The sequence below is a fragment of the Ranitomeya imitator genome, chromosome 5 (genome assembly GCF_032444005.1).
Source record: "Ranitomeya imitator isolate aRanImi1 chromosome 5, aRanImi1.pri, whole genome shotgun sequence".
In the NCBI taxonomy this organism is placed as follows: domain Eukaryota; kingdom Metazoa; phylum Chordata; class Amphibia; order Anura; family Dendrobatidae; genus Ranitomeya; species Ranitomeya imitator.
The window spans coordinates 405,074,095-405,100,972 of record NC_091286.1 but is presented as its reverse complement, the minus strand read 5'-3'; the positions used below and the strand labels follow the sequence as shown (position 1 = coordinate 405,100,972).

At 43.9% G+C, this 26,878-nt stretch overlaps 1 protein-coding gene across 3 annotated transcripts in view; it reads left to right on the top strand.

Annotated features, from left to right (window-relative positions):
• Nucleotides 1-26,878, top strand: part of DVL3 (dishevelled segment polarity protein 3) — a 112,976-nt gene that overhangs the window by 53,159 nt on the left and 32,939 nt on the right. For 2 of the 3 annotated variants that reach the window (XM_069726978.1, XM_069726979.1), the window contains exon 4: nt 12,087-12,193. In XM_069726978.1, the coding sequence (XP_069583079.1) occupies nt 12,087-12,193 (107 nt within the window). Of the gene's footprint in view, nt 1-12,086; nt 12,194-25,724; nt 26,010-26,878 lie in introns of those variants that run through there. The other variant, XM_069726980.1, reaches the window with a different exon arrangement.

Below are 26,878 nucleotides of genomic sequence, written 5' to 3'. Positions count from 1 at the left end.
GTCTATTCTGGGATCTCTAACATCTTGTATCCAGATGGTATCTTGGGCCCAAGCCCACACGAGAGTCCTCCAAACCCATGTCCTATCATCTTGGGACGGACAGCAGAGTTCTCTTTCCAAAAGGATTTCCCTCCCCAATCATGTCAGGACATCCCTGACATGGTGGCTACGGCTGCGGAACCTCCAACGGGGGGTCAGTTGGGACCAGATCCCGCTAAAGACACTCACTTCGGACGCCAGTCAAAGGGGATGGGGTGCTATAGTCGATGGAACCCATTTCCAGGGCACCTGGGCTCCAGACATCAGAGCAAGCTTTTCGAACTTCAGAGAACTGAAGGCAGTGGAAGACGCGTTAAAAGCCGCATCCTTTATTGTTCAGGGACACCATGTCAGGATATATTCCGACAATATGACCACGGTAGCATACCTTCGTCATCAGGGAGGGACAAGATTCAAGAAATTAAAAACCTTAGCCTCAAACATTTTTTTCTGGGCAGAGGCACCTCCTCTCTATTTCGGCAGTTCACCTGAAAGGGTCAGCCAATACCCAGGCGGATTTCCTGAGCAGAAAGGATGTACATCCAGGGGAATGGTGTCTGGACCAAGAGGTCTTCCTCTCCCTGATTTCCAGATGGGGGATTCCGGAAGTGGACCTTTTTGCCAACAGTCAGAATGCCAAGCTGCAAACTTATTTCTCCCTGAATATGGCAGACAGAGCACTGGGCATGGATGCGTTCTCTCACCCGTGGAGGTTCAACCTCGTCTATGCTTTTCCTCCGATTCCATTGCTGTCAAAAACTCTACAGAAGATTCGATCGGAGCGAGTTACGGCGATTCTAATCGCACCAACATGGCCGGGGAGAAGTTGGTACAGCGCCATGTTAGACATGGGTCAAGAAGGTCCAGTATATCTACCCCAGAAGGAGAATCTTCTTCATCAAGGACCTTTGCTGCATCCAAACCTTCACAGGTTAAGTCTTTCAGCATGGCTTCTGAGGCCGAAATACTAAAGGCAAGAGGCCTCTCGGATGAAGTAATTCATACTCTCCAAAGCAGTAGAAAACCCGTGACGAATGCCATTTATGCCAAGATATGGAAGAAGTTTTCCTCATGGTATCTTCCAGATATTCCAGACCCATTTCATCCTAATATTGCCAAGATTCTGGACTTCTTGCAAAAAGGTCTAGAGTTGGGTCTTAGGCCCAATACCTTGAAAGTACAAATTTCAGCACTTAGTTCAAATTTTGACCAAGAACTAGCCAAACATCGGTGGATCAGGCGTTTTATAACTTCAGCAAGTAGAATCCGTCCCAGAGTTCTCAACAATACTCCTCCTTGGGACCTTAATTTGGTCCTTAATAGTCTAACTCGGGACCCTTTCGAACCTTTATCTCAATCTTCATTAAAGGTTCTTACCCTGAAAACGGTCTTTTTAGTGGCTATTACCTCTGCCAGACGGATAGGAGAACTACATGCCCTATCCATACAAGAACCTTACTTGAGGGTAACATCGGATAGTATAATCCTTCGTCTAGACCCTACCTTCTTACCTAAAGTAACATCAGACTTTCATAGAGGTCAGGACATAGTGTTGCCCTCATTCTACCCGGATCCTTCTAATGTGAGAGAAGAGTCCTTCCACACTCTGGATGTCCGCAGAGTGGTTCTATATTATCTTTCACAAACAGAGAGTTGGAGGATTGATCAAAATCTCTTCATTCAACTCTCCGGAAAGAACAAAGGAAGAAAGGCGACAAAAAATACTATCGCCAACTGGATTAAACAAGCCATATCTCTGGCATACTCATCCCAGAATCTAACACCTCCTCCATCGCTAAAGGCCCATTCTACACGGTCGGTGTCAACATCATGGGCAGAGAGAGGTGATGCTTCTACGGAGCAGATTTGCAGAGCTGCCACCTGGTCATCAGTACATACGTTCACCAGGCACTACAGGCTTGATTTCAACCGGGATTTAACTTTTGGCAGAACAGTTCTGCAGGCGGTTGTCCCCCCCTAGAAATAATTTGTTGATACTACTCCAGTACCGCTGTCGTGGAAGGTGACTGGAGAAAATAGAATTATTCTTACCATTAATTCGGTTTCTAGGAACCTTCCACGACAGCACTAATTTCCCTCCCTATCTGATAATTTTATTGGATGATTCCTGCACTTAAGTGGTAACTATACATACTACTGTGTCCAGAAAAAACACTGGAGGTGGCAGGAAGGGGAGGGTATTTAACCTCTTTGTGTTTCCTGTCCCCCATTAGGGCGGGGAGACATCCTCCAGTACCGCTGTCGTGGAAGGTTCCTAGAAACCGAATTAACGGTAAGAATAATTCTATTTTCAACCAAATCGCAAAAATGTGGGGGACTCCGGAAATAGATTAATTTGCCGACTTAAAAAATGGAAAAGTAATAGCATTCTGCTCCCTAAACCCCAAGGTGAACCCTTAGGCCGGCTTCACACTCAGCGTATGAAAATACGGTCCGTAAATTACGGCCGTAATACGCTGAAATGTCCCGAAAATAGTGGTCCGTAGCTCCTCCGTAGGCAGGGTGTGTCAGCGTTTTTTGCGCATGGCATCCTCCGTATGTAATCCGTATGGCATCCGTACTGCGTGGTTTTCTCGCAGGCTTGCAAAACCAACATACCGCTATAGAAATGATCCATGTGTCCCAAAAAGAAAAAAATATATATATGTTGTGTATATATGTATATGTATGTGTGTGTATATATGTGTGTGTATATATATAAATATCTATCATTAGACACATATATGTATATATATTAATATTTTTTCCAGCGCTATACAGCTTGAAAGCCGGTAATTCAATTACCGGCTTTTTCTTTCTCCTTCCTAAAACCCGACATGATTTGAGACATGGTTTACATACAGTAAACCATGTCTTCTCTCCATTTTTTTGGCAGATTCCACACTACTAATGTCAGTAGTGTGTATCTGCAAAATTTGGCCGTTCTAGCTCTTAAAATAAAGGGTTAAAGGGAACCTGTCACCCCGAAAATCGGGGGTGAGGTAATCCCACCGGCATCAGGGGCTTATCTGCAGCATTCTATAATGCTGTAGATAAGCCCCCGATGTTACCTGAAAAAGGAGAAAAAGACGTTAGATTATACTCACCCAGGGGCGGTCCCGCTGCTGGTCTGGTCAGATGGGCGTCTCCGGTCCGCTGCATCGCCTCCCATCTTCTTTCCATGACGTCCTCTTCTGATCTTCAGCCACGGCTCCGGCGCAGGCGTACTTTGCTCTGCCCTGTTGAGGGCAGAGGATAGTACAGCAGTGCGCAGGCGCCGGAAAGGTCAGAGGCTCGGCGCCTGCGCACTGCAGTACTTTGTCTGCCCTCAACAGGGCAGAGCAAAGTACGCCTGCGCCGGAGCCGTGGCCGAAGATCAGAAGAGGACGTCATGGAAAGAAGATAGGAGGCGCCGCAGCGGACCGGAGACGCCCATCTGACCAGACCAGCAGCGGGACCGCCCCTGGGTGAGTATAATCTAACGTCTTTTTCTCCTTTTTCAGGTAACATCGGGGGCTTATCTACAGCATTATAGAATGCTGCAGATAAGCCCCTGATGCCGGTGGGATTACCTCACCCCCGATTTTCGGGGTGACAGGTTCCCTTTAAATGGCGGAAAAAATTGTCGTGGGCTCCCGCGCAATTTTCTCCGCCAGAGTAGTAAAGCCAGTGACTGAGGGCAGATATTAATAGCCTGGAGAGGGTCCACGGTTATTGGCCCCCCCCTGGCTAAAAATATCTGCCCCCAGCCACCCCAGAACAGGCACATCTGGAAGATGCGCCTATTCTGGCACTTGGCCACTCTCTTCCCATTCCCGTGTAGCGGTGGGATATGGGGTAATGAAGGGTTAATGCCACCTTGCTATTGTAAGGTGACATTAAGCCTAATTAATAATGGAGAGGCGTCAATTATGACACCTATCCATTATTAATCCAATTGAATGAAAGGGTTAAATAAAACACAAACACATTATTTAAAATTATTTTAATGAAATAAAAACAATGGTTGTTGGAGTATTTTATTCTACGCCCAATCCAGTCACTGAAGACCCTCGTTCTGTGAAAGAAAAAACATAATAAACCAACAATATACTTACCCTCCGCAGATCTGTAACGTCCATCGATGTAAATCCTTCTGAAGGGGTTAAAACATTTTGCAGCAAGGAGCTTTGCTAATGCAGGCTGCTCCTCGCTGCAAAACCCCGGGGAATGAGTCTAAATATAGATCAATGAGCTATATTTAGCTTCATTTGCGGTGAGGCGCCCTCTGCTGGATGTTCATAGATCGTGGGAAATTTCCTAGAAAGCTCCCGATAACCTTGGTATCGGCATGATTGTACTGACGCGGGGAATTCCTGTCGGGTCATTTTTACCACTCAGTGAGCATTCTGAAAACAAAACCCATTAAAGCCATGTCAGAATTTTGTTTTTTTTTTTTTTTTTTTTTTTTTTTTAATATACAGTTTTTCAGTACATTTATAATGTAAAATACAGTGTCATTTAAAACTACAATTCGTCCTGCAAAAAAACAGAACCTCCTTTGCTATGTCAACTGAAGGGAAGGTAAGAATGAAAATTGACTGTAGAGACAAAGGGTTAAAGCCTTCTCATCCAGGTGGATTTTTGTATTTGATTTTTTTTTTTGTTTCCTCCGCTAGTCTTCCAAGATCCATAACTTTTTACTTAAAAATTTTCCATTGACATGAGCATATGTGGACTTGTTATTTTTGTGAGACGAGTTGTAGTTTTGAATGAAATTATTAATTTTACCATAGTGTACTGAGAAGGAAGAAAAACTTGTGTCGTACGATGTGTGAATATGTACACACTAACACACAATTTAGATTTAAAAAAATATCAGATCTTTGCAGAAAATATATATCAAACATTATTTTTCTTTTACAGCCTCATTGTTTCATTGCACAGTCAACTTGAATGCTTTATTGACTATAGGTTGCATCAGATAGAGGTACTCAGACTATAAAAATTAAAGCTCCCTGTCAGGCCGTCATAGTGGGCTGACTGACAGATTCTCAGTTTGCTCATTCTGTAGGCTGCAATCAACAGTGAAGCACAGGAGGCTATTGCAGGCAAACGATACAAAATTTTAAATGAAACCCAATTGAAAAAATGATTTTTAGCCCCAAATACAAGAAGAAAAAGAAACTGTCCCAAAGGTGAATAACCCCTTTCATAGAGGTTCTCTCCCTATTATCTATTAGCATGGAGAGAAGCTACAGTGTCTTGCTCTGATAGATGTCATTTTCTTGCATTATGCAGACTATTGTTAATCAGTCAGCACTGTGTGATTCTGTATTTCTCCTGTACTGCACGGGTCTGCTCACAAATCTTACACCTCGCTGACGAGGGACACATCTAGCAAAATTGATTATCCTATATGGGCAATCCCTTTATTTTATTGTGGCTTGCTGTGAAATCATCTTTTCACAAGACCACATGCACACATCAAGTGTTTTGTTTTTGTTTTTTTGTTTTTTGTTTTTAAATCAATATTTGTAAGCCGAAATCAGGAGTGGAACAATCAGAGGAAAAATATAAGGGTATGTTCACACTGGGCTTTTTGTTGCGTTTTTTTTTTTTTTTTTTTTTCCCCCCCCTGCAGCAAAACCTGATTTCTTGGCAGGAAAGAAGCTGCAGCAAAAACGCATGTTTTGGTATGGTTTTTTTTCATGCGTTTTTTGAGGCTGACTTGTCTCTTTGTGCATGCTAATAAAGTTGTGTGCCCCCAGAGGAAAAAAAACTTCCCGTAGAACCATACCTCTAAATCCTCTGAAAAGCCGGCAATTCAGCAGCTGCATACAGTAAAATCACAGCTTGATGGGTTAGAATAGAAAAGTTATATACACACAGAATATATAGATATAAAGATGTCAGTGACATATATAATTAGTGCAATGTGCTAACTGTACATGTATTTCATGAATAAGATTATTTTTCCTGAAACAAATGGCATGGGCTCCCACATAATTTTCTTAACCAGCAGAGGGAAAGCTGGGGGCAGGTGTTTATAGCCTGGGAAGGGGTGGTAATGCCCCACAGCTGTATACATGGCCATTAAAATGGGAGATCCCCAAAAAAATTATGTAGGGTCCCCCTATAATTAATAACCAGCAAAGGCTATGCAGACCGCTGCAGTCTGATATTAATATCCTAGGAAGGGGCCATGGATACTGCCCCCCAGGCTAATAACATCAGCTCTCTGCCTCCTTAGAAAAGGCGCATTTATAAGATGTGTCAATTGTGGCATTTAGCTTCGCTCTTCCCACTTGCCCTGTAGCGGTGGCAAGTTGGATAATAGTGTGTGTGTGTGTGGGGGGGTTGATGTCACCTTTGTATTGTCAGGTAACATCAAGCCCAGAGGTGAGTAATGGAGAGATTTCTATAAGACGCCCCCATTACTAACCCCAGAGTCATATTGTATAAAAACACACATGATCGGGCGTCAGCGATGTGTCTGCATAACAATCAGAGGTCTCATTGAGACCTCTATGGTTGTGTGCCGCTCCTCTATGGTGGTTGTGTTCATCGCTCCTATGTAGCAGAGCCGATCGCGTTGTTCTCATGGAGGCTACTGAAGCATGGCAAAATTTAAAAAAATAATTAAATTTTAAAATATATGAAAAAAATATAAAAGTTTAAATCGCCCCATTCAAAATAAAACAATAAAAAAATCAAACCTACACATTTGGTATCGCCGCGTTCAGAATCGCCTGATCTATCAATTTAAAAAAAAAAAAAATTAACCTAAACGGGGTAGCGAGAAAAATATTCAAAACGATGAAGAATTAAGTTTTTTTGTTTGCCGTGACATTGCGTTAAAATGCCATTTCGGGTAATGAAAAGATTGTATCTGCACCAAAATGGTATCATTAACCCCTTCCCGACCTTTGATGCCACGCAGGCGTCATGAAAGTCGGTGCCAATCCGACCTGTGGCGTCATGGAAAGATCGCGTCCCCGCAGATCGGGTGAAAGGGTTGACTCCAATTTCACCCGATCTGCAGGGACAGTGGGAGTGGTACTTTAGCTCAGGGGGGGTGGTTTCACCCTTACCCCCCCCCCCCCCCCCCCCGTGGCTACGATCGCTCTGATTGGCTGTTGAAAGTGAAACTGCCAATCAAAGTGATTTGCAATGTTACACCTAAAAAACTGGTGAAATATTACAATCCAGCCATGGCCGGTGCTGCAATATCATCGGACATGGCTGGAAACACTGATGTTTCCAGCCACCGATCTCCTCCCCGGTCCTCCGTCCGGTGCTCCGCTCCCCTCTGTCGTCCTGTCTGCTCCCCCGTCCTCCTGCCCGCTCCCCCCGTGCTGAGATGCCACCCCCCCGTTCTCCAATCCACCCCCCATGCTCAGATCCCCCCCCCCCCCCCCATACTTACCGGGCCTCCCGGTGTCTGTCCGTCTTCTCCATGGGCGCCGCCTTTTTCCAAAATGGCAGGCGCATGCGCAGTGCGCCCGCCGAATCGGCCGGCTGATTCGTTCCAGGTATATTTTGATTACTGCGATAGGTTATATCACAGTGATCAAAATAAAAAAAATAGTAAATGATCACCCCCATAGGTAGGGAAAATAATAAGATAAAGAGAATATTATTTTTTTTCTTTTTCCACTAGGGTTAGGGCTACGGTTAGGGTATGTGCACACAGTGCGGATTTGGCTGCGGATCCGCAGTGGATTGGCTGCTGCGAATTCGTAGCAGTTTTCCATCAGGTTTACAGTACCATGTAAACCTATGGAAAACCAAATCCGCTGTGCCCATGGTGCGGAAAATACCATGCGGAAACGCTGCGTTGTATTTTCCGCAGCATGTCAATTTTGTGCGGATTCCGCAGCGTTTTAACCTGTTCCTCAATAGGAATCCGCAGGTGAAATCCACACAAAAAAACACTGGAAGTCCTCTGTAAATCCGCAGGTAAAACGCAGTGCCTTTTACCTGCGGATTTTTCAAAAATCGTGCGGAAAGATCTCACACGAATCCGCAACGTGGGCACATAGCCTTAGGGTTGGAATTAGGGCTAGGGTTGGAAATAGGGTTAAGATTAGGCTTGTGGTTAGGGTTATGGTTAGGGGTGTGTTGGGGTTAAAGTTGGGGTTGGGGTTAGGGTTGGGATTAGGGTTAGGATTAGGGTTGGTATTAGGGTTACCGGTGTGTTTGGGTTAGGGCTGTGGTTAGGGTTATGGCTACAGATGGGATAAGGGTTAGGGGTGTGTTGGGGTTAGTGTTGAAGTTAAAATTGAGAGGTTTCCACTGTTTAGGCACATCAGGGGTCTCCAAACGCAACATGGCTCCACCATTGATTCCAGCCAATCTTGCACTGAAAAAGTCAAATAGTGCTCCCTCCCTTCCGAGCCCCGACGTGCGCCCAAACAGTGGTTTACCCCCACATATGGGGTACCAGCGTACTCAGGACAAACTGGACAACAACTTTTGGGGTCCAATTTCTCCTGTTACCCTTGCGAAAATAAAAAATTGCTTGCTAAAACATCTTTTTTGAGGAAAGAGAAATTATTTTTATTTTCACGGCTCTGCGTTATAGACTTCTATGAAGCACTTGGGGGTTTAAAGTGGTCAGCGCACATCTAGATAAGTTCCTTGGGGGGTCTAGTTTCCAAAATGGGGTCACATGTGGGGGAGCTCCAATGTACAGGGGCTCTCCAAACGCGACATGGTGTCCGCTAACGATTGGAGCTAATTTTTCATTCAAAAGTCAAATGGCGCTCCTTCACTTCCGAGCCCTGCTGCGTGCCCAAACAGTGGTTTACCCCCACATATGAGGTATTGGTGTACTCAGGAGAAATTGCCCAATAAATTTTAGGAGCCATTTTATCCTGTTGCCCATGTGAAAATGAAAAAATTAAGGCTAAAATATTTTTTTTGTGGAAAATAAAGTACTTTTTCATTTTTACGGATCAATTTGTGAAGCACCTGGGGGTTCATAGTGCTCACTATGCATCTAGATAAGCTCCTTGGGAGGGGTCTAGTTTCCAAAATGGGGTCATTTGTGGGGAAGCTCCAATGTTTAGGCACACAGGGGCTCTCCAAACGCGACATTGTGTCAGCTAAAGATTGGAGCCAATTTTTCATTGAAAAAGTCAAATGGCGCTCCTTCCCTTCCGAGCCCTGTTGTGCGCCCAGACAGTGATTCCCCCCCACCTATGAGGTATCTGCGTACTCTGAACCCCAAACGTTATTGTACAATTCGTCCTGTTTCTTTTTACCCTTGGGAAAATAAAAAAATTGTTGCTAAAACATAATTTTTGTGATTAAAAAATTAAATGTTCATTTTTTTTCCTTCCATGTTGCTTCTGTGAAGTACCTTAAGGGTTAATAAACTTCTTGAATGTGGTTTTGAGTATCTTGAGGGGTGCAGTTTTTAGAATGGTGTCAGTTTTGGGTATTTTCAGCCATACAGACCCCTCAAACTGACTTCAAATGTGAGGTGGTCCCTAAAAAAAAAATGGTGTTGTAAAAATGAGAAATCGCTGGTCAAATTTTAACCCTTATAACTTCCTAGCAAAAAAAAATTTTGTTTACAAAATTGTGCTGATGTAAAGTAAACGTGGGAAATGTTATTTATTAACTACTTTGTGTCACATAACTCTCGTTTAACAGAATAAAAATTCAAAATTTGAAAATTGCGAAATTTTCAAAATTTTAGCCAAATTTCCATTTTTTTCACAAATAAATGCAAAAATTATTGACCTAAATTTACCACTAACATGAAGCCCAATATGTCACGAAAAAACAATCTCAGAACCGATACGATTGAAGCGTTCCTGAGTTATTACCTTATAAAGGGACACTGGTCAGAATTGCAAAAAACGGCCAGGTCATTAAGGTCAAAATAGGCTGGGTCATGAAGGGGTTAAAAACGTCAGCTTGGCACGCAAAAAATAAGCCCTCACCCAACCCGAGATAACGAAAAATGGAGACGCTTCGGGTATCGGAAAATTGTGCAATTACTTTATTTTTTTTTTTAGCAAAGTTTGCAAATTTTTTTTACCACTTAGATAAAAAATAACCTAGACATGGTTGGTGTCTGTGAACTCTTAATGACCTGGAGAATCATAATGGCAGGTCAATTTTAGCATTTAATGAACCTGGCAAAAAAGCCAAACAAAAAATGTGTGGGATTGCACCTTTTGCAGTTTCACCGCACTTGGAATTTTTTTCCCGTTTTCTAGTACACGACATGCTAAAACCAATGATGTCATTTGAAAGTAGAACTCTTCCTGCAAAAAATAAGCCCTCACATGGCCATATTGACAGAAAAATAAGTTATGGGGAGGAGGGAAGCGAAAAACAAAAACGCAAAACCGAAAAAAGCTGGGGTTAGGAAGGGGTTAATTTTTTTAAATAAAATATGTGGGGACCACTCTATTTATAACAAGCCTTGCCACGCCTTTTTTTTTTTTTTTTATCTACAGCGCAGAAGTCAGTAGATGAATACTCCCATCAGCCGCTCCTGCTCTCACTGTTATTAGCAGCAGCAGCAGCAGGTGTTAGATGATGGGAGCGGTAGTCCCATCAGCTGACTCTAGTGACTAGAGGTAAACTTTATTCCTGTGATCACAGCTGCTGGCTCACGCTGTCTTTTCACCACCGATCAGAAGCGGTGTTTGCCGCGCTGTCATGTATATGACAGCGTGTCAGACAGTGTTGTCGGGCCCCCATTCAAGTGAATGTGGCTTGGGTCCGCTGCTCAGTGTCTCTGCTGGATGACAGGCTGTATGGAGGCATCGTACAGACTGCCATCTAGATGTAGCTGAGCTGACTATGAGGTCACATCCTGCTTTCCTTGACTTTTCTGCAAAACATACACTGTAAAAAAAAGTCAACCTGCGTATTTGCAACGTTTTTTTTTCACTATCCATTCAAGTCAGTGGGTAAAAAACGCTGCAAAAAAGAAAGTGACATGCTCTATGTAAAAAATATAAATAAAATGCAGCAAATCACAAAATCCTGATGACAAAAAAATCAATGTGTGTGCATGAGATTTCTGATTTCTCATAGGCTTTGCTGGTACTGTAATAATAATTTTTATAATTTTTATTTATATAGCGCCAACATATTCCGCAGCACTTTACAATTACTGTAAGGCTATGTGCACACGTTCAGGATTTCTCGCAGAAAATTCCTGAGAATTCCGGACATTTTCTGCAAGAAAACCGCATGCGTTTTTGCCACGGTTTTGACGCGTTTTTGCCGCGGTTTTTTCCGGACACTTCCCAATGCATTTTGGAGTGGGAAATCCGCAAAAAAAACGGAAAATTAATGAACATGCTGCGTTTTTTGCCGCGATGCGTTTTATCGCGGAAAAAAAACGCATCATGTGCACAAAACATGTGGAATTCATTCTAAATGATGGGATGCTTATTGTATGCGTTTTTTTTGCGGTTTTATAGCGTTTTTATCGGAAAAAAACCGCAAAAAAAACGCAACGTGTGCACACAGCCTAAGGCTATGTGCACACGTTGCAGATTATTTGCAGTTTTTAAGCGTTTTTGCGCTATAAAACGCTATAAAACCGCAAATAATCTGCATACATTTAGCATCCCATCATTTATAATGGAATCCGCAATTTCTGTGCACATGATGTGCGTTTTTCCGCGTGAAAAACGCATTGCGGAAAAATAATGAACCTGCTCATTAATTTTGCGGGGTTTTTTTTGCGGATTTCCCACTGTCTAATGCACTGGGAAATGTCTGGGAAAAACCGTGTCAAAACCGTGCAAAAAACGCATGCGGATTTCGTGCGGAAATCTGGCAGAAATGTCCGGATTTTCACAGGAATTTTCTGCATGAATTCCTGAACGTGTGCACATAGCCTAAAAAGCAGCCCAGTGTGAACTTACCCTAATAGAAACACGTCATCACTTTTGTATTTATCGCACACTCCTGGTTTTGGCATACAAATACTGATGTAAAATACTGACCGTGTAAATGTGGTCTAATGCTGCAAACTGTAAAGTTAGAGTTGTGAAATGTCCTTCTTTTTTTCTTCTTCTTCTTTACAGTCCAAACACTCGAGGAAGCCAAGAAAACTTGGACAATGAGACTGAGACGGATTCTGTCGTTTCAGCACAACGAGAGAGGCCAAGGAGAAAGGAGACATCAGAACACGGTAATTTTACATATTTAACCCCTTTCATGCATAGAAAGGTTACTTTTTTTATATATATATATATATATATATATACTGTGTTCTTGTGTTGCTTCCCGAGATCACAAAGGCCAGCACTATGGTATGGGATTCTATAAAAACTGGTTCACCTGGTGAGCTTGAATATATTGGTTTCCTGGACATGCCTAACTTCAGTGTGGAAAGTCATGCTAGCAAGAAACCCCATTCTAGAATTGTTACTTTTCCAATACTATGGCCATAATCAGTGAGACTAAGGCTACTTTCACACTAGCGTCGTGCACTGCATGTCGCAATGCGTCAAAAAAACGCATCCTGCAAAATTGCTTGCAGGATGCGTTTTTTTCTCCATTGACTAACATTAGCGACGCATTGCAACGCATTGACACACGTCGCAACCGTCGTGCGGTGGTTGCGTCGTGTTGTGGCGGACCGTCGGCACCAAAAAAGTTACATGTAACGTTTTTGCTGCGTTGTGTCCGCAATTTCCGACCGCGCATGCGCGGCTGGGACTCCGCCCCCACCTCCCCGCAACTCACAATGGGGCAGCGGATGCGCTGAAAAAATGCATCCGCTGCCCCCATTGTGCGGAGCTTGCACAGTATGCATCGGTATGTCAGGCCGACGCAGCGCGACTGCCCCGTACCGACGCTAATGTGAAAGTAGCCTAATGTAATAAACACGTGTTTCTTTATAGGTAGGGCATGTGTCCTACCTTCATGTTATTTTTCAGCTTCATGTATGGGTTAATAGTTTGTCCAGCAGGATACTTAACCGGCACCTCTACATTTGTGGTGATCGGGACTTTTAATATGGATCAATAAAAATTGTTGATCCTTTTATCCTTCAATTGTTTGTAGATTTAATTATCTGCAATTTGGCTACATAACAACCACTTCTCCTGGTGTACTGGCCTGTCTCCTGGTAGCGCCTCCAGCCTCTTGGCACTACGCTGACAGACACCACAAACCTCCTTGCCACAGCTCACATTGATATACCATCCTGGATGAGCTGCTGTACCTGACCCACTTGTGTGGGTTGTAGCGTCAGTCTCATGCTACCACGCATGTGAAAGCACAACCAAAATTCAAGTGACCAAAACATCAGCCAGATGGCATTGGAACTAAGATGTGGTCTGTGGTCCCCATCTGCAGAACCACTCCTTTATTGAGTGTATCTTGATAATTGCCAATAATTTCCATCTGTTGTCCATTCCATTTGCACAACATCATGTGAAATTGATTGTCAATCAGTGTTGCTTCCTAAGTGGACAGTTTGATTTCACAGAAGTTTGATTTAAGGTACCTTCACACTAAGCGACGCTGCAGCGATACCGACAACGATGTTGATCGCTGCAGCGTCGCTGTTTGGTCGCTGGAGAGCTGTCACACAGACAGCTTTCCAGCGACCAACGATGCCGGTAACCAGGGTAAACATCGGGTTACTAAGCGCAGGGCCGCACTTAGTAACCCGATGTTTACCCTGGTTACCATCGTAAAAGTAAAAAAACAAACACTACATACTTACCTTCCGCTGTCTGTCCCCGGCGCTGTGCTTCTCTGTACTGACTGTGAGCACAGCGGCCGGAAAGCAGAGCGGTGACGTCACCGCTGTGCTTTCCGGCTGGCCGGCGCTCAGTCAGTGCAGGAAAGCACAGCGCTGGGGACAGACAGCTGAAGGTAAGTATGTAGTGTTTGTTTTTTTTAACTTTTACGCTGGTAACCAGGGTAAACATCGGGTTACTAAGCGCGGCCCTACGCTTAGTAACCCGAGGTTTACCCTGGTTACCAGTGAAGACATCGCTGAAGCGGCGTCACACACGCCGATTCAGCGATGTCTGCAGGGAGTCCAGCAACGAAATAAAGTGCTGGACTTTCTGCAGCGACCAACGACATCACAGCAGGATCCTGATCGCTGCTGCCTGTCAAACTGAACGATATCGCTAGCCAGGATGCTGCAATGTCACGGATCGCTAGCGATATCGTTCAGTGTGACGGTACCTTAAGGCTACGTTCACACTAGCGTTGTGCACCGCTGCGTTGGCGACGCGACGCACAACGCACCGAAAAACGCGTGCAAACGCACACAAAAACGCTGCGTTTTTCGACGCGTGCGTCTTTTTTTGACGAAAATCGGACGCAAGAAAAATGCAACTTGTTGCGTTTTTTCTTGGTCCGACGTTAGCGTCAAAAAAGACGCACGTGTCGGAAAACGCAACAAGCAAAAACGCATGCGTCCCCCATGTTAAACATAGGGGCGCATGACGCGTGCGTCGCCCCTGCGTCGCCCGACGCTAGCGCGACGCACACTAGCCGAACGCTAGTGTGAACGTAGCCTTACTTGGAGTTATATTCTGTTTGTGTTCCCTTTATTTTTGAGCAGTGTATTTGTCATCCGAAGCTATTTGCATATTCACTAGCTCAATAGCTACCCTATGTTTTCCTATCGCCACGACAGCACCCCTACGAGAGAGGGGATCCGCCCACCTTCCGGACAGGAACCTACAGGATTTAAAGGGGTGGTCCCCCTCATCACTCCAGTTTGGGTTCCTGTCCGGACGGCGGGAGCCTGCAGCAGCAGTCTTACCCGGGCCTCCATGCCTCCGCGCGGTATCTTTAAAGAACGGCAGAATCGGGGGCTCGGAAGCAGCGTCGGGGGTGTCCTGCGCGCAGACCCCCCCCTCGTCTGGCCATGTGGAGCGCGTCCCAGGAGTCGGGCAGTGCCGTCCTGGTCCGCAGTTGAGCGCGGTGTGCAGCGTCCACACCGGCGCTGGTGAACCCGGAAGTAGTTAGTACACTTCCGGGGTAAGCCGGGGGAGGAGCGCTGCAGCGCTGTAAAAGAGCGACGCCTATGCAATGAGGTGTGCAGCCATGTCCTCAGTAGGGGACGCCGAGCACCCTCATGGAGAGGGAACATAGCAGCGCAGTAAGAGCGGTAGCGGCCGCTCAAGGAGAAGCAGCAGCAGCAGCGTGGTAAGGGGGCAGCAGCGTGCGAGCGCCCCAGCGTCACATTTGGATCCCACTCCTCCAGAACCGGTATTCAGAGTCAGCCTTAATGGTGAGTGTTAACTAAACACCTGGTGCTGATATGGTCTGTTATTTGTGCTTTGTTTTAGGGGAAAAAAACAGCTAAATCTAAGCACAAGCAATGTGCTCTATGCAAGACTCCAATGCCTGACAGTTATACCAAGAGGCTTTGTCAGGCTTGCATCTGTCAGACCTTAGAAGAGGAAGCTCCCCTTCGGTCATCAGACCTTAGAGCGGTCATCAGGGAGGAAATAAGTTATTCCCTTAGCGGCAGCCGCCAGGAAAGGTCGGGCAGGGACTTATCTCCAGGATCTAGTCTGTCCCTGCAAGAAGGGGAATGTTCCCGCTCCTCATCTCCATCCTCCTCAGATGAAGAGGGAAGGCCTTGTTTCTCGGTGGAAAACATGGACATGTTAGTTAAAGGAGTCCGAGCTACCATGGCTGTTGCAGAGAGCAAGGAACCAAGGTCCGCACAGGACATAATGTTTGCGGGCTTGTGCCAGAGGAGTCGTAAAGCATTTCCGGTTGTGGATACAGTTAAGTCCCTTTTATAAGACTCTTCTAAAAAGAGAATGGGATAAGCAGGATAAGGGTTTCCTTCCGTCATCAGCTAAAAGAAGGTATCCCTTTGAAGATAATGAGCTGGCAGAGTGGATGAAAGTCCCGAAAGTGGATGCAGCGGTGGCTTCTACGTCTAAAGCCCGTGCTTTGCCGCTGGGGGACGTGGGCCTTCTGAAAGATCCGTCAGATAGGAAGGCAGATATGTATTTGAAAAAAGTATGGGAGTCATCTGCAGGGGCGTTCAAACCTGCCATCTCTAGCACGTGTACGGCTAGATCCGTCATGGTGTGGATATCTCAGCTGGAGGAACAGCTAAAATCCAAGGTGCCCAGAGACCAGATGCTGAACTCCCTTTCGCAAATACGGGAAGGGGTGGCGTATTTAGCGGATGCATTGGTGGATTCTTTAAAATTAGCGGCAAGATCAGCAGGCCTCTCAAACGCTGCTCGCCGAGCCTTATGGCTTAAGACCTGGAAAGGAGATGCCCAGGCGAGAGCTAAACTGTGTACAATACCGTGTAGGGGTGAGTACCTGTTTGGCCCGGTATTGGTTTTCCTAAAGCTTTCAATCCTACCTTTAGGAATACCTTCAGGAGACGCTTCCAATACCGAAGACCTTACCACAACCGAGACTGGGAACCAACAGACCCCCCCCAAAAAAAGGTTCGGACTTTAATGCTTCATCATCTTCCTCAAGAAGAAGAAATTATCGCTAGTAAAGATCTTCCAGTAGGGGGCAGGTTAAAATATTTCTATGCGCAGTGGGCTAAAATAACTGCGAGTAATTGGGTTTTAGGTATAATTGATTCAGGGTTAAAATTAGAGTTTCGGGAAAAACCTTCTGATTTTTGTTTCTTGACTGCCCCTGATTCCTTAGACCAACAAAAGGCCCTTGAAAAAGAGGTCCATATGTTAAGACGGAAGGAAGTTATAGTGGAGGTTCCGAAACATCAGCAGGGGAAAGGGTTCTGTTTCCCTTTATTTTTAATCTCCAAGCCAGATGGATCCTTTCGAACCATCATAAATTTACGGAGATTGAACAAACATCTAGAGTATCATGCCTTTAAGATGAAATCTATTAAAACGGCGACTAAACTTCTTTTTCCCAGATGTTATGACAGTCCTGGATTTAAAAGATGTGTATTACCATCTGCCCATTCACCAGGATCATCAACAATTCCTCAGAATGGCGGTGCGCTTAAACGACCAGGTCAGACACTTTGTTTACTGCAATGCCATTTGGTCTATCTATGGCACCGAGGTTGTTTACTAAAGTCATGGCGGAAGTAATGGCCTATGTCAGAGAACAGGATACATTAATTGTACCCTACTTGGATGACTTCCTGGTAGTGGGAAATTCGTTTTTTCAGTGTAGTACTCGCCTAAATCATGTAATATCTTCCTTACAGGACTTGGGGTGGATAGTCAATATGGAAAAATCAAGATTGGAACCATTAAAAACTCAGACCTTCCTGGGTAGTCTGCTAGATTCGGAAGAGCAACAATGTTTCCTTCCGGAAGAAAAAAAGCAGAGGATTGTGCACAAAGTCAGTACGGTAACAAGGAGGCCAGATCTGACTTTGAGAGACGCTATGTCCCTTCTGGGATCCCCAACGTCTTGCATACCAGCCGTCCAGTGGGCTCAATTCCACACTCGGGTGTTGCAGGCCCAAGTCTTGGATGCAGAGAGGAGTCTTCAAGGGCAATTAGGCGGAAGACTCAGGCTATCCACCGCCACTCTATACAGTCTGAGATGGTGGTTAAACAGGAGACATTTAGGAAAAGGAGTACGCTGGAGTATAGTACCAGACAACACGGTCACAACCGATGCCAGTCCAATAGGATGGGGAGCTCACATAGGAGATGTTTGGACTCAAGGGCAATGGTCTCTCTTAGAGGCTCAAGAGTCCTCAAATTGGAAAGAGCTCACGGCAGTAAAGAAGGCCTTACTCAGGTTGCTTCCATCTCTGCAGGATTCACATGTAAGAGTCCAGACAGACAACACAACAGTAGTGGCGTATCTCAACCATCAAGGGGGTACAAGGTCAAGATCCCTAATGAACACCGCCACAGACATACTCGAAATAGCCGAAGCCCACTTTCGCTCTCTATAAGCCGTTCACATTCGGGGAGAGCTCAACACAGAGGCAGATTACCTCAGCCGTCATTCTCTACGTCAGGGAGAATGGGTTCTGAATCGTCGGGTGTTCAAACAGATAGTAGACCTATGGGGGTTGCCCGTTATCGATCTATTTGCAACGAGAGAGAACAGACAGACCAGGAAGTTCGCTTCTCTTCAGGTGGCGGACAAGCCCTGTATAATAGACTCCCTTCAAATACACTGGGATTTCCCTCTGGTTTATGCGTTCCCCCCCCCCATGTGTCTGATCCCTATAGTACTCAGGAAGATCAGGGAGGAGAGGGCGAGAGTGATCCTGATTGCCCCCTTTTGGCCCAGGAGGGCATGGTTCTCGTTACTCAGGGCAATGTCTGTGTCCGACCCCTGGGTACTGCCGACCAGCCCGGAGCTTATTTCTCAGGGTCCATTCCTTTACCCCAATGTGGAATCCCTGCATCTGACGGCGTGGAATTTGAGAGGGAGTTGTTGAGGAGAAGAGGGTTTTCAGAGGCTCTCATATCTACCCTTTTAAATAGCCGGAAAGAGGTTACTACCAAGATCTATGCTAAAACTTGGAAAAAGTTCCTTGCCTTCTACCAAAATCCCTTTTCAGGCAAGGTTCCAATTCCGGCTATTCTGGAGTTTTTACAGAAGGGCCGAGAATTGGGCTTGGCGGTAAATACCCTTAGAGTCCAAGTATCAGCTTTGGGGGCGTTATATAACAGCGATGTGGCGGGAAATAGATGGGTTTCCCGATTTATTAGGGCCACTGAACGTAGTAACCCAGTGTTTATCCCTAGATTACCACCATGGGATTTAAATTTGGTTTTAGACGCCTTAACAGAACCCCCCTTTGAGCCATTAGATTCTGTCTCCATAAAAAATTTAACCTTAAAAACAGCCTTCCTAGTAGCCCTGACCTCTGCTAGGAGAGTGAGTGATTTACAAGCTTTGTCGATAGATCCTCCTTATTTAATGGTCTTTCAGGATAGGGTAGTATTAAAACCAGACCCAGCATACCTACCAAAAGTAGCTTCCAAATTTCATAGGAGTCAAGAAATAATTTTACCATCTTTCTGTGACAATCCGAATTCAGCTGACGAGCAGAAATATCACAAGTTAGATGTTAGAAGAGCTCTATTAGAGTACCTACATAGAACAGAACCATGGAGGCAGAGTAGGGCTCTGTTTGTTTCCTTTCAGAATCCAAGGAAAGAGACGCTTTTGTTACACTCGCCCATCGCCAGATGGATAAGAGATGCCATATATCTTGCTTATACTGCTAAAGGCCAGACACCACCAGATGGCATCAGGGCCCACTCTACTCGAGCCATGGCCTCATCCTGGGCGGAAAGAGCGGACGTCTCCATAGACGTAATATGTAAGGCGGCAACGTGGTCATCTCTTTCCACCTTTTATAGACATTATCGTCTTGATTTATCTTCAGAGGCCAATTTAGTTTTTGGCTGTACAGTACTTAGTGCTGTAGTCCCTCCCAGGTGATTGATCTTTGAAAATCTCTCGTAGGGGTGCTGTCGTGGCGATAGGAAAACCGGTTTTTACGTACCGGTAATAGGTAGTTGTTCACTGGTTTCTGCACCCTTTGGGGAAAATGTGCTTGTTAAAAAATCACTCTTTAGAAGGTGATGCTATTTAGTAATGTTTAAGTCTATATGTTTATGTACTAACTCAATGGCGGTGTCCCTTATACTCTGAAACACAAACTGGAGTGGTGAGGGGGACCGCCCCTTTAAATCCTGTAGGTTCCTGTCCGGAAGGTGGGCGGATCCCCTCTCTCGTAGGGGTGCTGTCGTGGCTCCGTAAATCCTATTACCGGTACGTAAAAACCGGTATTTTTAATCCCTATACTTTCAAATTACCACATTGTATTCTAAGCTAAGTTTTCTTAGTATAAATCTTTGAGTGATTTTATTCTCCATTTATTTTATTTTTTTACTTTTATATTTTTCCATTTCTAAACTTAACTTATTCTACTTCCTCAACCAGCATACATTTCATACAGTTTAAGGCCTCTTTCACACTTGCGTCTTTCTTTTTCCATCACAATGCGTCGGTTTTGTAAAAAAAACTGATCCAGCAAATGTTTCTGCTGAATCCTTTTTTTTTTCTCAGACTTGTATTAGCAACTGATTGTGATGGATGGCCATCCGTTGTGCACTGGATCCATCATAAAATCCCCCTCTCCCCCAGTAATGCATTGCAAGAATGACCTTGCAATTATTATTTGTATGCATTTTTACTTGCATTTTTGTTCTATTCATTTGAATTGGTAAAAAAATTGACATACTGCAGATTTTAAACTGCTTTAGATTTACTGTAATCTGCAAGGAAAAAAATAAGCAGTGTGCATGAGATTTCAGAAATCTCATTCACTTTGCTGGTACTGTAAAATGCTGCCTTTTTTCTGCAGGTGGAAAAAAAAAAATCTTCAGCCTCGTGAACAAGCACTAACTTTTTTTTTTTTTTTTCCTCCATTATTTCAGAGTGGATAGTTGACTATAGGTGACAGAGGCCAAAGTTGGAATTTTTATTTTGTAAGGTGATTGTAATATATAAAACAAACTGAGGCCATTAACCTGTTGTGAACAGGGCCTTAGCCAACTATCTTATGTATGCCAGCTTCTTGACAAAGCTGTAGTTGTAGTTCTCTCGCCTAACCCAAAACTGTTGATACTCCACACCTCCTTTTTTTTTTTTTTTTTTTAATAGTTTGCTACATACAAATGGTACAAACTCTCTAGGATCCCAATGCCCAAGTGTTCACGGATGTCCTACTTAGTCACATAGTGATTATGTACGCAGCTGCTCATCTTGTTTTTTGGCATAAACAACGCCTCCCTAAATATGGGATAACACACGTCAACTTTAAAGAGTTAGAAACACACTGGAAATACCAGAAAATTTGGGGAGTAATGGGTTAAACAAATAGACCAGAATTATCACTTAGATTTATTTAAAGGGAATTGGTCAGCGGGGTTTTGCTATGTAATCTGAGAGCAGTATTATGTAGGGGCAGAAAACCTGATTACAGGGATGTATCACTTTCTGATCTGCTTGGTGAGGTTTTGATACAACTCCTGTTTCCCTGCTGTAGATGTAGCAGTGGTCAGAATTTTTGAGCTCTGCATGACCCCGCCCACACCTAGGATTGGCAAACTGCCAATCAGAGGTGGGGGCGGGGTTACACAGATAAGACTGACTGCCAGGTGTATGAGACCTAGTCCTGCAGTGATAATCTCCTGCTGATAAAACACTGATTGTACCTAAACTACAGCACATAGTCCAGTAGGTGACACATTCCTGAAATCTGCCCTTTTTTCTGCTACTCTCAGACTAAATAGCAAAAACTTGCTGATCGTTTAAGTATTTAAAAACGCTGAAGAAATAGTTTTGTGAAGGACTTTTAGGGGAAGTTAGGATGTGGACATTTGTGTATAATGTCGCTAGTACACACACACTACTTTCTCCTGAAAGCAATAAACATTGAGAAGAGCTGCATTTTACAGAAGTTCATTTTAAATTATCGAAACGCTTGTTCTATTTTTTTTCCATTTAAGAAGAGTCAGATATACCGTTCATCTCTATGGACTATGTAGAACATGGGTGCACATGGAAAGAAAAATCCAGCTCCAGGAATAAAAAGTGTAAAAAAAATTATTTAAACATATTAAAATTCATGCTGAAGTCTAAGAGCGCCGTTTGTATTAGAAACGTGTGCAGCGACTACATGGTAGCTTCCGTCCAAATGATGTAATTTTTCGCTTTTCAGCATTTTTCCAAATTTTAATATGTTCAAATACATTTTTGATACTTTTTATTCCTGGAGCTGGATCTTTCTTTCCATATGCACAAGTTTCAACGTCAGACAAAGATGTTTTTTCCTTGCTCGGACACTGTGGACTACAGACGAATGTTTCTACTGGGTGAGCTGAACATGGGTGCACAGCCTGATGCCTTGGGGCCACACGTGGTTTGTGATGTCACGTTTTATGGTCCCCAGCCATCTCCGGTCATTCTCATCAACAACAACTCGCTAAATAGGGGAGCAGAGAATTGTTGTTGTCTACAAATTTGGAAGTTCCACAAATGGAGCCTCAATGTATTAGATTATGGTGTCTATTTATACAGTACTGTACAAATATAGATCAGAATGCCCCTTCAAATTTTTGAGGCCCTTAGGAATGGTGCAATCACAAAATTGGTGGCTTGGAACAAAGGTTGTGCACCCCTGATGTTGATTAACATTGTGACATCCATTTAAGAGGGTGGCACTAGTACACCACATTGTAGAGGCAGAGTTATCTTTTAGTCTGCGTCCTCCCCAGAGCCTAGAACAGGTAACTCAGTGATAAAAGATGACTTATCAGCAACAACATATCTGATATGTGGCAAAGAGGGATCACTCTCCTCAGCAGTCTCTAGCCTGTATGCCCATATTAATAATTTAGATGGGTCAAGTGTGCTGACATAACTTTTAATGGCTCTCATTTGGCATGTACACCAGGAAAAACTCTAACTCTAATCCTCCGTATGTGAATAAAAAAACAAATTAGAAGCGGTGTTTCTTGCCCATAAGGTGCGTGTGTGCCCGTGCGTGTCCAGATGGAGTCCCGACACGCGTTTCGTGTTGGCTTCCTTGGGGGGGGGGGGGGGGGGGAGGGGGTTGGATGTGGAAACACAGACACTAAACTGAAGCCATTAAAACAAGTGGTCATCTACAGCGTTTTATTTAAATTGCCCGTTTTTTGAAGGGGTTATTCATTGACTTGGTGAGCAATTCCGATAATATTCCGACCTTTACACCTGCCGAGACTCCTGGACTTATAACTGTGTTTCATTAAGAATTTTGCACCCTTTTCGTTTTCTACCCTCATAGTTTCACTGTCTATTACTGGCTCATGTAACTGACAATCCGTCATTGAGCAGTTCTGATGATTTTTATAAATCCTATCTTGTTCTAACCTCCTCACAGCTGATTTGCGAGCACAGGAAAGTTGAGCTGAACTTTAGGGTAGATCCATAAAATCCAATGGTGGTACAGCTTCTGCCGTAAATTGGCACGACCATCTCGCTGACTGATTTTCAGTTACTGGTAAATCATTCCACAGCCAGCAATAGATAGTGCAAAGCTTAAAAAAAATTACCGGTACTTTCACTGTACCCTTGGTCCCGGCATGGATATTTAAGAAATGTAAAAAAAAATGAAACCTATTCTAAATTTTTTAATTTATTTTTTTTTTTAATGGCGTTTATCATATACGGTAGGTTAACTTATTTAAAAAAAAATAAAAAAAATTCTCCTCACCTTTCCTCTCCCGAAACGGAAAAAAAATTAAATAGGTGATCAAAATTTCGAATGTATCTTAAAAAAAAAAAAATCCCAATAAAAACTACAGCTCGGAACACAAAATAAAATCGTCTTTATCAACAGGAAAATAGAAAAAAAAATTATAGGTCTCTGAAAATGGCAATACAGAAGTTCACTTTTTTCCCATTCTTCTTCTGTTAACCACTAAAATGTGATTGGTGTCGCTGTAATTGTACTTACATGAAAAAAAAAAACGTTTGAGGTGATTTGTACTGCTAATGAGTGATATATTCTTCATTGCACTCAACTTTTTTTAATTTTTTTTCTAATTTTTCAGTACATTATATGATAAACTGAATAGTATAATTCAAAACTACAACTTAAGAAAAATATCATTAAAAAAAAAGCCTTCATGTGGCTATCGCAACAGAACATAAGATGGTGTGACAGGGTCACTGGCACAGTGTATGAAGAGGGAGATGTCACTGTGCATATTGGCATCAGTAATGTAAGACCAGGATATATTTCCTCCAGTTATATATGGGTTGGTTTTATGTGAGCACCCGTAGAATAGGAGGAAGGGTGCTCACCATATCTCCTCCTGCAGAGCCAACATCGGCATGTGAATAAACAGGACCTGCAGTGATGTCACGGTCATGTGATCATCACATGGTTTTGTTAAATACATGGACATCTGGGCTGTGTCTTGGGAGAGGTGGAACTCCCATGTGGCTCCAGGAGGAGCTGAGGATGCTGTGTGCTACCTGCGGTGAAGCATGCAGGAAAAAGACTCTGATGGATATTTTTTCTTGTTCTACCGTTATGCCAGAAAGGCTTTGTTTATTTTTCTGAACCCTGCTAGCTAAGGTTTTATGCTGTCCTTAGTAAACCAACAGGTGATCTATTACCAGAACCGTTCCTGTGTCTACCTTGTGAAGCAGCGGAGTCAACCCCGCAATGATTATGGTTTTTAAAAAGGATGGGGGAGTGGGTTAGGCAGGATGGTGTTTATGTGAACTGCGCATGGCCATACCCAAGGCTGTGGTGTGGTGCTACCTACATGCCTTTGTTGTGGTCACAAGCTTTCAGCAGAGTCTGGCCCTTTTTTTTTCCCGCATGGGATCTTCTTGGACAGCAGACACACATTTGCCTTCTACTGTATGCATAACATTGTTTGCATTTTACTAGCATTCAGAAACTGGTTTGTCTGTACTGCATTGCTGGTTCTCAGGATTTTTATTCCAGCCCTGCATTCGCTTACAATGCGGATTGTGTATGGAGGGTGGGGTAAAGCAACACATGTCCACTGGAGATAACATTTCCATGGATGTTTTCAGAAAACTATTAGTTTGTGAATACTAAATAGTAACTACAACCTGGGTTTGTATGGGGGAGGGGAAGCTATCTGTTGTGACAAAAAAAACAAGCAGCAGATTTTTGCGGAAACGCCTGACAAGGAAATATTTGATCAATCCTGTATACTGCAACAGTCAACCCAACTTTTCCAGGATCCTGCCTTTTTATACAGTGACTTGGAGGCATGCATCACTCTATACTGTGTTTTGGAAAAGTCATATATTTGTTCTAAAGGTTCTCTATTAAGGAGTGGAGCAGTACTTTTATATTGCTGATACGTCTTTGGATAGGCGTTAATATCTGATCTGTGGGTGTATGATATTCTGGACACCGCCGATCCGGTGTTGGCCGGATGTGCCAAACTGCAGAGTTGCACATCAGTAGCGGTGGATGTGAATTCCCATCCTGAGGCCACGATGTAGTTAACCTAGCTGTGTAGTTGTGCCCTGTAACAGAGTACATCCGTCCGACATCGGGAACTGGCGGGTGTGCCAAGTGTCGCAATCCCACCGATCAGATATTGATGACCTGTCCTAAGGAAAAGGTCTTTGACAACCTCCACTACTGACTTGCCTGACATGTGTTTTTCTCCAAACTGCCCCCAAAGCGCTTTCTAATTTCACCATCATTTCTACTGTATATGATGAACCTATTGGCTGTTTGGGAACAGTGTCATTGGTCGTACAGTTTGTACTAATGTGACACCGTTCAGATAACTTGTAATCAGGGGCTGCCCCATACGAATATCGGTCTTTGCTGTTTTCGCTGTGTTGATGGTGAATAATTCAGTCTGTTCTGTAAGCTCCAGTGGCACCAGGTGTATTCATAGCCTACAATGGATAGGGACTATTGTTACCTTGTACCATTCTGTCACAAAGCCTTTGCTGCACATATAAGTAGATGAAGGCCAGCCTACACCCTGCAGGTAACTATATTGTTTGACTTAGTTGCTGAGAGACATGCTACCCACCCCTCCGCAAGGTAAAAGCGTGGGAGAGGAGGAAGAGGAGGAGGCGCCTGATCAACAAGGCATGAACTCCTGCAAGAGGACATAAGCTAGAAAGCCACATCTGACAGAGCAGAACTGCATGACGTGCCATAAGAAGAGTATAGATGGGAGCTATTTCGTGGAGATGGATTTTGGCTGGTTCTGAACAAGACCACGTATGCAGAGCAAAGATGGATGTGTCTGCAGCCGGCACCTCTTGGCGGTTTAATGAAGTGTAGGCTATATCTGCTCAATGAGTGGTATTGGATTTGCCATCTATAGCCAGAATGGTCCTGGTTCTCTGCTTTGGAAATAAGGAGAGGAGTCGTTCGACATCCAGAGCTCGGTCAACCTCCCATCACCCCCTCGATGTGCACCCAGATTTCTGGTACCCCGGTCCCGATCAGCGAAGCCTGCAATGTGAGTGTCTTTAGCTGTGATCCGCTGTCTTGTGTGGTGGGGCTTAGCTCTGATATGGCTGTGTTTTATAGTTGCAGAGTTTATATTGGACCCTTTTTGATCATCTTTGAATCTATAATATTTTTTTTTACAATGCCTTAGTATGCTATTTACATTACACAGATCATGCATATTTTTTTTTCCTTTGTGATCAGGCTATAGGTTGCCTTGAGCGCCCCCCCCAATCCTGTCTCTACTGGCAGTCCTTTTATTTCTCAGCAAAACATGTCATGTTGTAAGCAGTCCAACATGCCAGCCTCCAGACACCTGAATGTGATGGCTACATTTTCACCTTCCGCTGCCTCTGAGCTCACATTTATGGTCTAAGCTGGACGTTTGAAAACCCAAGCTATGAGCATAAAGCAGTCGTCCCAGTGTTCCTTGTATATTCGCTCAGTACTGCCCGGATCTCTGCATTCTTTCTGCGGCTTTGTTAGCGCTCTGTTTGTTTGGCTAAACCGGTTATTTTGGTTGTTGGAGGCGTCAGACGTCACATATCAGGTATCAGTGTAAAATCTGTCTCTGCTGTATTTGCTCTTCATGCCTGCATGTTTTGTCTGCCGTTCATGTTCTGCTTGAACTTGATGAAAAACTTTTTATGGATTTCTTATTACTGTCTCTTACAAAGCTAAAATGTTGTAACATGTTACTTACTATCTCAATTTTCTGAAAGACCAGAGTTCCCTTAATTCCAACTTTAAAGTGAATATACAGGCTTTAGGAATGGTCGGCCCTGTTTTCTTCCAAGCTGGCACATAAGTAATTGTATACGGTATAGCTATACCCATATTAGTTTGGCAGGAAAAAAGCAGCTGCAAAAAAAGCGAGTT